Consider the following 12,482-nt stretch of genomic DNA (forward strand, 5'->3'; position numbering starts at 1 on the left):
TCAGTCCAAGTTTTACGCATTAGTCCTATAAATCTACCTCTAGAAGCTGAAACCTGTGAATTTTTCTCCACATTTTCCGCTACTAACTCTGCAGTCCAAACCACCATTATCTTTCACCTGGACTATTGATATTGCTTTGTGCATATTATCCCTACTTTTCTCTTGCCCACGTTCACAAGGCATTTTCCACACTGTAGCCATGGTGATCTTTAAAAACAATGTTTTTATTATGGAAATTATCAAGCCTTAAAAAATAGAACAATAGAATTAATTGATGTCTCCCTCCCTCCCCCTCTGTCTCTCTGTCTCCAGGAGTTCTCAATAATGGCCACTGTCTAGTTATGTTATTTTTGTGTATAAATATTTCAGTGTATGGGCTCCTAGCTGGCTCAATCAGTAGAGTATGTGACACTTGGTCTCAGGGTTGGAAGTCTGAGCTCCACGTTGGGTATAAAGATTACTTAAAAATAAAATCTTGGGGCGCCTGGGTGGCTCAGTCGGTTGGGTGGCCGACTTAGGCTCAGGTCATGATCTCGCGGTCCGTGAGTTCGAGCCCCGCATCGGGCTCTGTGCTGACAGCTCAGAGCCTGGAGCCTGCTTCAGATTCTGTGTCTCCCTCTCTCTCTGCCCCTCCCCCGATCATGCTCTGTCTCTCTCTGTCTCAAAAATAAATAAACGTTAAAAAAAATTTTTTTAATAAAAAAAATAAAAATAAAAAAAAAATAAAATCTTAAAAAAATTTTTCAGTATATTTATAAAAGATAAGGGCTTCTTTAAAAAAAAAAAACACCTGTAACCACATGATGGTTGCACAGCTCTGAATATACTGAAAACCACTGAATTGTACACTTGAAATGGGTGAATTATATGGTATGTAAATTATATCTCAACATAGTTGTTAAAAAAACATCAAGGAGCCAAAGTTTGCATTTCCCCAGTTACACTTTTAAATATTTAACACTTTGATAGAGTTTTAAACATAAGTTGGATAGTATACTGTTTTTCTTAAAACCCTTCAGTGACTTTTCATCATATTTATAATAACCCATACCCCTTGTACTGACTCAGAAAGGTCTGACCTACAAAGCCCTGGCGTAATACGCTTCTTTGCCTCTCTGACTTTCTACCTCTCTTGCCCACTAAATTGTTTCTACCTCAGGGCCTTTGCATTAGCTGTTCCATCTACTGGAATGCCTTTCCCTATATTTTCCCAAGCCTTGATCATTCCTTTCAATTTAAATACCTTTTCCTCACAAAGGCCTACCCTGATCAGTTGCCCAGTCTCCAGTCTAAAGTGGTATCCTAGTCATTCTCCATCACACCATTCACTTATAAAGTATCAGCATAGCATAGTTTGTTATCTGGCATGTAATTGTTGTTAATTTACTATTTCCCTTTTTCTGTGCCTTCCCTGCCCCCCTCCCATGTTTTCTGTCATGTTCACTGCTGAATCCCCAGTGCCTAAAATATTAATTGGTGCATAATAGACCCTTATTAGAAATTCATACAAAAAACTGCCCAACACATGCCAGGTGTTTGGTACTTATAAAAAGGTTATTTGATAGAATATATTATCTCACTGCATAAACAGAGTTCTGGTCAGGTATGTTACTTTGAAAGGGCCATTTTCTACTCCCAAGTTATAAGGTGACTGGTTTTTGGGTTGTTTTTTTTTTAAGCGACCTTATTTGATACAGCATCCTGCTCACTTCAAAGCTCAATAAGTAACTTTTAACAAATTCTGTTCTTGTTTGGCAAAACATAGGGTGCTTGCATGAATAAGGTTGCAAAAGTTACTATAATGCCTTGCTGGTTTCATTCTCCATTATCACTTTTTCTTTTGTCCTCAACTGTGGACCATCACACTCTTTGCTTATGATCTCTCTCTGCTACCTGTTCTCTGGTGAAGCAGCTTAAGAGTGGCTGTGGTAGGCTGAATGACAGCCCCCTAAAGATGCGATTAGTTAAGTATCTTGAGATAGATAATCCTGAATTATCATGGGGGGCTGTGTAATCACAGTTGTCCTTACAGGCAGGGGGAAGGAGAATCTGAACATTGAGAAAGAAAACGTAAAGATGGAATCAGAGGTTGGAGTGATGCCCTTTAAAGATAGGAGGACCACAGTTCGAGCCCTGTGTTGGGCTCTGTGCTGACAGCTCAGCCTTTGGATTCTGTGTAGTCCTCTCTTTTTGCCCCTTCCCTGCTCATGCTCTGTCTCTCTCAAAAATAAATAAATAAATAAATAATTCTTTTAATTAAGATGGGAGGACCACAAATCAAGGGATATAGGTGGCTTCTAGAAACCAGAAAAGGGGTGCCTGGGTGGCTCAGTTGGTTAAGTGACTTCAGCTCAGGTCATGATCTCACGGTTTGAGTTGGAGCCCCGCATCAGTCTCTGTGCTGACAGCTCAGAGCCTAGAGCCTGCTTCAGATTCTTTGTCTCCCTCTCTCTTGTCCCTCCCCCGCCCCCACACCTCCCTCCCTCCCTCCCTCCCTCCCTCTCTCTCTCTCTCAAAAATAAACAAACACAAAATTTAGAAACCAGAAAAGGGACAAGGCAATGGATTCTCCCCTAGAGCCTCCAGAAGGAATGCAGTCCTGTCTACACCTTGATTTTGGCCTAGTGAGACTGATTTTGGATTTCTGATCTCCCAAACTATAAAAGAATTAATCTGTATTATTTGGAGCAGTTAAGTTTGTGGTACTTTGTTTTAGTAGCCATGAGAAACCAATTCAGTGATTTAAAGTATAAGAAGGCTTGAAGGATCACAGAACATGTACAGAGTGTTCTGAGGTTAATCTTGCTGGCTTAGTAGTTAGCTACCAAAATGGAAGCCAGAAAGAGTTGAGATGGCAACTTCAGGTGGGTAATGTGGGGGGAGAAGAGACAGGTGTGGTTGTTGGAACAGTGAAAGAATATTCATGCTGTAATGGCAGTATCCATGTTATATACAATTAAGCTCTTGATGGTTTGTTTCCTTGTATTTTACACAGATCAGAAACCCCTTGACCTTGCCCAGGGTGCTGAAATGAAACACATTCTTATTGGTAATAAGGTACGTAGTAATAGACTACATGCATATGATCATTTTTAGAAAAAGATTTTGAATTCCTGAAATACATAGATGGCATTTTTAATGAAAACATATTTTCAATAGGTCATCTACAAAGCACTGAAACGATATGAAGGCCCTCTTTGGAAGGTAGGCTGAGATGATCTTATTTCTAGAACTGGAAAGAATTCTCAGGTGCCCCATTTTTATTTAATAAAAAAATTTTTTTTAATGTTTGAGAGAGAGAGTGGGGAGCCCATGCTTGTGTGGGGGTGGGGGCTGGAGAGAGATGTGGGGAGAGAGAATCCCAAGCAGGCTTCATGCTGTTAGCCCACAGCCCGACGAGGGGCTTCATTTCACAAATCGTAAGATCATGGCCTGAGCTAAAATCAAGAGTAGGACCCTTAACCAACTGAGCCACCCAGGTGCCCCAAAAATTATTTAATTATTTCAGAAGAAAAAATGATTTAAGCATTCTTGGATCTTGCAATGTAAACCATTTTGTGTGTGTGTGTGTGTGTGTGTGTGTGTGTGGTATTGGCTTTCGTTAGGGTTCCACTTGTTATAGCAATTGCTGCTCTTTTTATTGATGGTCTAAGAACACTTTTAAGTGACCAAGTTTATGCAGAACAGTGTTTAATCATAGAATTGCAGTGTTTTTGTTATGAATGTTGAAACAGGGAGGACTTAATAGGAATTTAATGTTTGACTTGTCACAGAACACACATACAAAATCTTTCTGGTTCTAAAAATTTCTTTGCATTTTGGAGTTCATTTATTTTCTAGAATTAACTGTCGTAGAGCATGTGTTTTCTTTTGCATTTGCAAGCACTCCCTTTACGTATTTATGCACAAGTATGTTTATGTTGTATAAAATTAGAATTAATTCTTAGACTTTGTCTTTGAAGTCCACAATTGAAAATTGTCCTATAATTATCCTTGGACAATACTGTCAGAACTGTAAACTGTGTTCATTATTGATCTTATCAGTATGCCATTTCTTCTCTTCTTGTCCCCCTGTAGTGGTATGTTTTCATTACTGCACCTAGTTACCTTAGTTCATGTTTGATCATTTTTTTTTATAATGTTTATTTTTGAGAGAGAGAGGGAGACAGAGTGCAAGTGTGGGAGGAGGAGAGAGAGGGAGACACAGAATCCGAAGCAGGCTCTGGCTCTGAGCTCTCAGCACAGAGCCCGATGCAGAGCCTGAACCCATGAGCCGTGAGATCCTGACCTGAGCTGAAGTCGGACACTTAACCAACTGAGCCGACCCAGGTGCCCCCATGTTTGATTATTTTTTAATATTCATCAGTACTATCTACATGAAAGACTACAATAGAATTATCATAACAATTTCTATCAGTCAGGTATTTGAATCTGGATCTATCAGCTTGGAAAATCCTTGCCATTTTTTCCCTTAGAGTTCAAGATTTTTTGGCTGGAGATTATTTTGGGTGGTATTAGAACATGGAGTCCTTTCGTGGTATAGGAAACAGTAAGTATTATGATCCTGATACTTAGTAAATTTATTCTCTAAATTTTGAAAGATTAAAAGTTTTCACTTATCTCTTTAATATTTATTTATATTTCTAATAATTGTAATATTTATTTTAAAGGCCTGATGCAGTCCATAATATTTATCGCCAGGGATGCAAACACTTAACTCAAGCAGTATGCACGGTAGGATGACACATGCATCTTTTGCCGACACCATGAAGTCAGTGTTGCAAGTGTTATTTTTATAAAGCTGCCTTGTCAAATATTGGGGTGGGGGGACTTGTGTGTATTTTTATTTGAGAACAAGTAAAATTGTGGAATCTCTTTAAAAAAAAAAAAATGAACCCTTGTTTATTTCACATATTGTGGGATGAGATAGCAGTGGTCTGAAAACATAAAGAGCCTGTCATGTTTTTTGTGTGTGTATGTGTGTATATTCACACACATATATGCATGTGTGTGTACATGTATATATGTACTTATACATGGGCAAATCGAGATAATGGAAGTTTTTCTGGTGTTAAAATTTAAGCCTGTGTCAAAATTGGGATTCTTAGATCCTCTGTGTTCACTGTTATACTTTACCAACCAGGAGAAAAAGTGGGTTTCTCCTCTTAGGTATTAGTCTAAGACTGGAGGCTAGACATGCTTTCTTCTTTCCTACTTGAAATCCTTGAGGGTTGTCAATATGTTGTGGCAATCACTTGTCACATTCCCCAGCAGTACAGCCTGATTACACAGCCAGCCCTTAATTGTCCTCACACCCCTTCCTCCCTTCACATTAGACCAGAGGGCCAGGGAACCTCTCTCTAATCTGGTGTGTGTAATCTTTTTGTTTTTTCTTTCAGTGCAATCCTGGCCATTGTCTTCTGTTCCCCCTATAGACTCATCTACTTACTACCAAGCTTTTTCCTTAGTTGAGCCTTTTATCTCACAAATAAGTGCTCCCCCTGCCCTTTTAAAATTTCTTGCTCTTTAACTTCTGTGGAATCCATTAGCTCTTGCTGTGTTATGCCTCTCCTTGTTGTATAACTTTTGTTTCTTCTGTAAATGTCTGCTTAAAGCTTATCTTTATGAGGCCCATATCAACACAAGTTAATGAGCATTCACTGTGTGACTGCTATAAAGCAGACTCTGTTTGCTTTGTAGTTTTTTTTCTTAAGTTTATTTGAGAGGGAGGGAGAGAGCAAGTATGCACGCACATGAGCGGGAAAGGGGCAGAGAGAGAGGGGGAGAGAGAATCCCAAGCAGGCTTCACACTGTCAGCACGGAGCCTGGTGCAGGGCTCGAGCTCAAGAACTGTGAGGTCATGACCTGAACCAAAATCAAGAGTCAGATGCTTGACCAACTGAGCTACCTAGGCACCCTACTTTATAGTTTCTTAAGGTAGAAGCTTAGAGTATTGATTTGAGATCTTTTTTCTAATATAAATGTTTGCAACTATCAGTTTCTTAATTTTTCTTCAGTGTGCAGTTCAGGGCCATTAAATACATCTGTATTATATTGCAGCCATCAGCACCATCTATCTCCAGAACTCTCTTTATCTTCCCATACTAAAACTCTGTACCCATTAATCACTTATTCCTTTCCTTTCTATTCCCAGCCCCTGCCAGCCACCATTCTACTTTCTGTCTCTATGAATTTGACCTTGCCAGGTACCTCAGCTAAGTTAAGTAGAATCAGACAATATTTGTCCTTTCGTGACTGGCTTATTTCACTTAGCATAATGTCCTCAAGATTCATTCATGTTACAGTATGTGTCAGAATTTTTTTCCTTTTTGAAAATTTTTAATTATAGTAAAAAAAGCACATAAAATTTACTATTTTAACCATTTTTAAGTGTGCATTAGCTTGAACTGTAGTCACTTTGTTGTGCAACAGATCTCTAGAATTTTTTCATCTTGCAAAACTGCAGCTATACCCATTAAGCAACTGCCTATTTCCTCTACCCCTAGCCCCTGGCAACCACTCTTGTACTTTTTGTCTCTATGAGTGTGACCACTTTAGATACCTCTAAGTGGAATCTTAGAGTATTTGCCTTATGTCATTTCATCTGATATCCCCAAGATTCATCCATGCTGTAGCATGTGCCCGGAATTTTTTTTGAAGGCTGAATAATGTTCCTTTTATGTATATGCCACATTTCTTTATGCGTTTATTCCTCAGTTTACATTTGGATTGCTTTCACCTCTTGGCTTTTGTGAATAATGCTGCAATGAACATGGATATGCAAATATCTCTTCAAGATACTGCTTTCAGTTCTTTTGGATATAGACCTAATAGTGGAATTGTTCATGATGTGGTAGTTCTATTTTTGATTTTTTGAGGGATTTTCATGCTGTTTTCCAAAGCAGCTGCCCCGTTGTATATTCACACCAGCAGTAATGGCAGGGGAGGGCTCCAATTTCACTTTTTCCACATCCTCACCAGCACTTATTTTCCTTTTTTTTTTTTTTTTTATTTTTTAATGTGGGCCATCCTAATGAGTGTGAGGTGGTATCTAATTGCAGTTTTGATTTGCATTTCTCTGATGACTAGTGATGTTGAGCATCTTTTCATGTGCTTAGTGGGCATTGGTTATTGTCTTTGGAGAAATGTCTAAGTCCTTGGCTCATTTTTTAATTGGGCTGTTTGGTTTTTTTGTTGGTGTTGAGTTGTAAGGGTTCTTGGCATATTCTAGGTATTAACCCCTTACCAGTATATGATTGTAGATATTTTCTCCCATTCTATGGATTGCCTTTACACTCTCTTGATAGTGTCCTTTGATGCATAGAAGTTTTTAATTTTGATATAGTCAAATTTATTTTTTTTTTCTTTTTGTCACTTGTGCTTGTGGGTATCATGTTCAAGGAATCATTGCCAAGTCCAGTGCCATGAAGCTTTACTCCTATGTTTTCTTAAGAGTTTTATAGTTTTAGCTCTGATGTTTAGGGATAGTTTTCTCCTGAGGCCTTTCCCCTTGATTGCAGCCAGCTGCCTGACAATCCTGCCATGGCTTTTTCTTTGTGTGCAGGTCTCCCTGGTTTCTCTTCCTCTTATTAAGGAATCCAGTCTTACTGAATTAGGGCCCCACTCTTGTGACCTCATTTAATCTTTTTTTTTTTTTTTATTAAGAAGAATTTTTTTTAACGTTTATTCATTTTTGAGAGACAGAGCATGAGCGGGCAAGGGGCAGAGAGAGGGAAGCAGGCTCCAGGTTCCGAGCTGTCAGCGCAGAGCCCCACATGGGGCTCGAATTCATGAACTGCGAGATCATGACCTGAGCCAAAGTAGGACGCTCAACCAACTGAGCCACTCAGGCGCCCCTGACCTCATTTAATCTTAATTTCCTCTTTAAAGCCCTATCTACAAATATAATCATATTGAGGGTGGGATCTTCATATGAATTTGGGGAGGACACAGTTCAGTCCATGACAATCAGTGTGGTTACTCCAGCTTTCGAATACCATTTGCATGGTAGATCTTTTTCCATCTTTTTATTTTCAGCTTATCTATGTGTTTGAAACTTACTTATAGAGAACATAGAGTTGTATCGGGTATTTTTATCCAATATGACAAACTCTGCCTTGTGATAGGAATGTTTAATGAAGGACAGACACCTGGCTGGCTCAGTTGGTTGAGCGTATGACTTTTTTTTTTTTTTTTTAGTACTTATTGAGAGGGGGGGGAGAGCACGAGCGAGCATGAGTGAGGGAGAGGCAGAGAAAGAGGGAGAGAGAGAGAATCCCAAGCAGGCTTCATACTGCCAGCACAAATCCCGACTCGGGGCTCAATCCCACAACCATGAAATCATGACCTGAGCCAAAACCAAGAGTTCAATGCTTAACCAACTGAGCCACCCAGGCACCCTGAGTGTATGACTCTTGATCTCGGGGTTGTAAGTTCAAGCCCCACATTAGGTGTAGGGATTACTTAATAAAATCTTTAAAAAAAATGTTTAATTTATACTTAATGTTGTTGACATGGTTGGATTTCTGCTGCCATTTTGTCATTCTTTGTTCTTCCTCTTCTACATAAGGGAGATGCTTCTCATGTATCATTTCCTTTTGTTTATATTTTACTGTATTTTAAAGTTATTTCTTAGTGGTTGCTCTAGCTATTATACATCTTAATCTATCACAATTCATACTTTATTTCATAAAATCTGAGCACTTTAATATAGTTGCACTTCCTACCCCCTTCCTTTGTGTTATTGTTGTATATATCATGACTCTGTATGTTTAAAAACTCAACAATATAGTGTTACATCTATTGCTTTATACAATTTTATGTCTCTTTGTTTTAAAATATTTTTATTGCACTATAATTCACATTGTATAAGGTTCACCTACTTAAAATGGTTCAGTAATGTTTTGTATGGTCATAGACTTGTGCATCCATAACCAGTCAGGTTTAGAACATTTCCCTAATTCCACAAAAAAAACCACTTCATATCCATTAATAATCATATCTGAGTGCCTGTCAGTACCACCTCCTGTGAGTTCCCTATGTAGCCATTAATACCTGTCTCTATAGCCTATTCTAGTCATTTCATATAAATGGGATCATAGAATATGTGGTCTTTTGTTTCTGGATTCTTTTGCTTAGTGTAATGTTTTCAAGGTTCATACATATTATATAGCATGTATCATTACTGCAGTCCTTTTGTGGCCAAATAATATTCCATTGTATGGATAGACCGTATTTATCCATTCACCAATTAAGGAACATCTGGGTTGTTTTCACTTTTTGGGTCTTAAGAATAATGGTGCTGTGAGCATTAGTGTTATCAGTTTTTGTGGGGATTTATGTTAATCTCTGGTGTTTTTTAAAAGGAAAAAAAGTATATTTATAGAGTCTTACCCTAACTCATATTTTTATCACTTCTAGTTGTGTTTATTTTTTTCAGTGGATGTATGGGTTATTTTTAGAAGTCATTTCCTTGCTCCACTGTAGCTCCATTCCTTCCTTTATCCTCTGTGCTATTAGTGTCATATATCATACATTAGTATGTTACAAGCCCAACCATACAATTTTACAATTGTGTAAATTGCTTTAAATTATATGAGAAAAGAGAAACTAAATACTCTATTTTAGAATTACCTATGCAATTTCACCAGGTTTTTTTTTTTCTTTTTTCTTATTTGGTGTCTCTTTCTTTCAGCCTAAGTAACTTTTTTTGTTTTTATTCTTTTTTGTTAGGTATACCTAATGAATTGTCTCAGGTTTTTTTTGCCTTCATTTTAGAACAGTAGTTACACAAGACAGAGAAATTTTCTTTCAGCACTTTGAATATGTCATCCCCTTACCTCTGTCCTCCATTGGTTTTTGTTTTAATTTTTTTTCAATGTTTATTTTTGAGAGACAAAGACAGAGTGTGACCAGGGAGATGGAGCTCAAACATCCAATGTGGAGCTCAAACTAACAAACCATGAGAGATCATGACCTGAGTCGAAATCGGATGCTTAACTGACTGAGCCACCCAGATGCCCCAGGTTTTTGTTTTTTTTTATGTTTATTTATTTTTTTTTGTGAGAGAGAGACATAGAGTGCAAGCGGGGGAGGGGAAGAGAGAGAGGGAAGGAGAGAATCTGAAGCAGGCTCTCCAGGTTCTGAGCTGTCAGCACAGAGCCCAGTGTGGGGCTCAAATCCATGAACCGAACCCATAAGATCATGACCTGAGCCAAAGTTGGATGCTTAACCACCCAGGTGTCCCTGTCCTCCATTGTTTTTGATGCAAAGTCAGCTGTTAATTCTACTGTGCTTCCCCCTGTATTTGATGAGTCTCTTCTCTGAGTACTTTAGTATTTTCTGGTTTGAGCTGTTGACAGTTTGACTAAGATGTGTCTAAGGATAGATCTCTCTGGATTTATCCTACTGGAGTTTATTGAGTTTCTTGAATGTATAATGTTTTCATTGAATCTGGGAAATTTTCAACCATTATTTTTTCAAATACTTTTTTCAGCTTTTTTCTTTCCTTCTGTGACTCTAATTGTCTATTGGTACGTGTGATAATGCCCTACAGTGATTTTTTTTTTTTGTCCCCCTTACATCTCAGATTATCTGTTGAGGGAATTTTTCATTTCAGTTCTTGTGATTTTCAATTCCAGAATTTCCATTTGGTTCTTTTCCATAACTTGCATCTTTTTATTGATATTTTCTATTTGATGAGTTATTGTCATTATACTTTCTTTTAATTCTTTAAATACAATTTAGTTTTTAAACATTTTTCTGAGAGCTTTTTAAGTATCTGGCTCATTGCCAGTTTGTTGCTTGGCCCAATATATTTAGACCTCATGTACTGTGATGTTGGCTTTTCCTGATTGTTTGCCACCAAGATTGCTGTTGTTTTTGACAAATCCCTAGGCTTGGGATTTTCAAGGCCCTCTAAGTAAAGTCAGCCCCAGTGTTTAAAGCTTGCCCCATCATGGTTCAGTTTTACCATAGAGTTAGGAGCAAGGGGGAATGGAGCATATTCAGGCTAAAACTCCATCACCATTCACTGTTCTTACTGAGAGATTCAGTAGATTTTTCTTGAATAAATGCTTTTCAGTAAGTTGTAGGTCTTTAATCAATTTTCAGTATTGGGGAATGGTCGTTTTGATTGGGATTGCTACAGATTTTCTTGGAGAGGACTATTAAGCAATATCAAGACCTCCAAGCTATGAACATTGCATCTGTTCTCTATTGAAATCTGATTTGGTTTCCTTTTACAATGTTTTATAATTGTTTATTAAATTTATTCTTAAGTGTTTATTGAAGCTATTATGATAGACTTCAAATTTTCATTTTCTATTTTTTGCTATTATATATAAATTTGTTTTAATAGTTTTCGTAGCTTTTTTGCACATTCCTCAGGGTCTCCTACATGCACAGTCATGTCATCTGCAAATAAGGATGGTTACATTTCTTTACAATCTGTATGCCCTTTCTTATCCTTTATTGTACTGGATAGGACCTCTGTTACAATTTTAAATAGAATTGATGAGAGCCAGCATTCTTGTTTATTGTATTAGGTACAAAGCTTTGAGCCTTTCATTATGGAGTTATTAGCTGTAAATTTCATAGATGCCCTTAATCTGCTTTAGGAAGTTATTTTCATTTCCTAGTTTACTGAAAGTCCTTATCATGAGAATCTGTTGAATTTTATTAAATGCTTTTCATATTTAATAAACCAGTCTTCTATTGCTGGGATAAATTTCAGTTGGTCATGATATATAATCATTTTCATAAATTATTTGCTAATATTTTGTTAAAGATTTTTGCTTCTGTGTTCCTGGTAGATTTTGATTTATATTTTCTTGTGCTATTTTTGTGTGGTGTTGGAATCAGAAATACAGGTCTAATATGAGAAATAATAGGTCTCATATAATGAATTAGAAAATACTCCTTTTCAGTTTTTTGGAAGAATTTTTGTAGGATTAGGTTTATTTCTTTCCTAGATATTGATACAATTCATGGGCTAGAAGGGGTTTTTTTGGTTGTATTTTTGTTTTTTGTTTTTTAATGGGAAGGATTGTAATTTCAGATTTCTTCAGTTGCTAAAGGGCTGTTTCAAATTTTCCATTTCTTCTTGGGTTGGTATTTGTAATTTCTGTCTTTAAAAAATTGTGTTTATTTTCTTAGGTTATCAAACTTGTTAGTGATATTCCCTTATTGTGTTTTTAATGTTTGTATGATAGGTAGTGTTGTGCCCTCCTTTGTTTTTTTATATTAGTAATTTATGTCTTTTTTTTCCTCCCTGGATTAATTTGGCTAGCAGTTTATCAATTTTATTGATTTTTTTCAGAGAACTAGTCCTTGATTTTCTTGAATTTTCCCATTGTTCTGTTTTCTATTGCTTTTTGTTCTTTTTAAAAGTTTTCTCTGTGCTTTGGGTTTAATTTGCTTTTTTTAAATAGTTTCTCAAGGTCAAAGCTTAGATTATTGATTAGGCTTATCTTCTTTGTTAA

The 12,482-nt window shown here is 37.1% G+C and overlaps 1 protein-coding gene across 3 annotated transcripts in view; it reads left to right on the forward strand.

The window, feature by feature from the left end:
- OSBPL1A (oxysterol binding protein like 1A) overlaps positions 1–12,482 on the forward strand; it is a 246,521-nt gene that overhangs the window by 75,966 nt on the left and 158,073 nt on the right. For all 3 annotated transcript variants that reach the window (XM_047086888.1, XM_047086890.1, XM_047086889.1), the window contains 4 exons: positions 2,996–3,057; positions 3,160–3,204; positions 4,476–4,549; positions 4,671–4,734. In XM_047086888.1, the coding sequence (XP_046942844.1) occupies positions 2,996–3,057; positions 3,160–3,204; positions 4,476–4,549; positions 4,671–4,734 (245 nt within the window). The remainder of the gene's footprint in view (positions 1–2,995; positions 3,058–3,159; positions 3,205–4,475; positions 4,550–4,670; positions 4,735–12,482) is intronic.

The sequence above is a fragment of the Lynx rufus genome, unplaced genomic scaffold (assembly GCF_022079265.1).
Source record: "Lynx rufus isolate CCGP_SWC_20201006 ecotype Redwood Valley unplaced genomic scaffold, mLynRuf1.p SCAF_22, whole genome shotgun sequence".
NCBI lineage: Eukaryota > Metazoa > Chordata > Mammalia > Carnivora > Felidae > Lynx > Lynx rufus.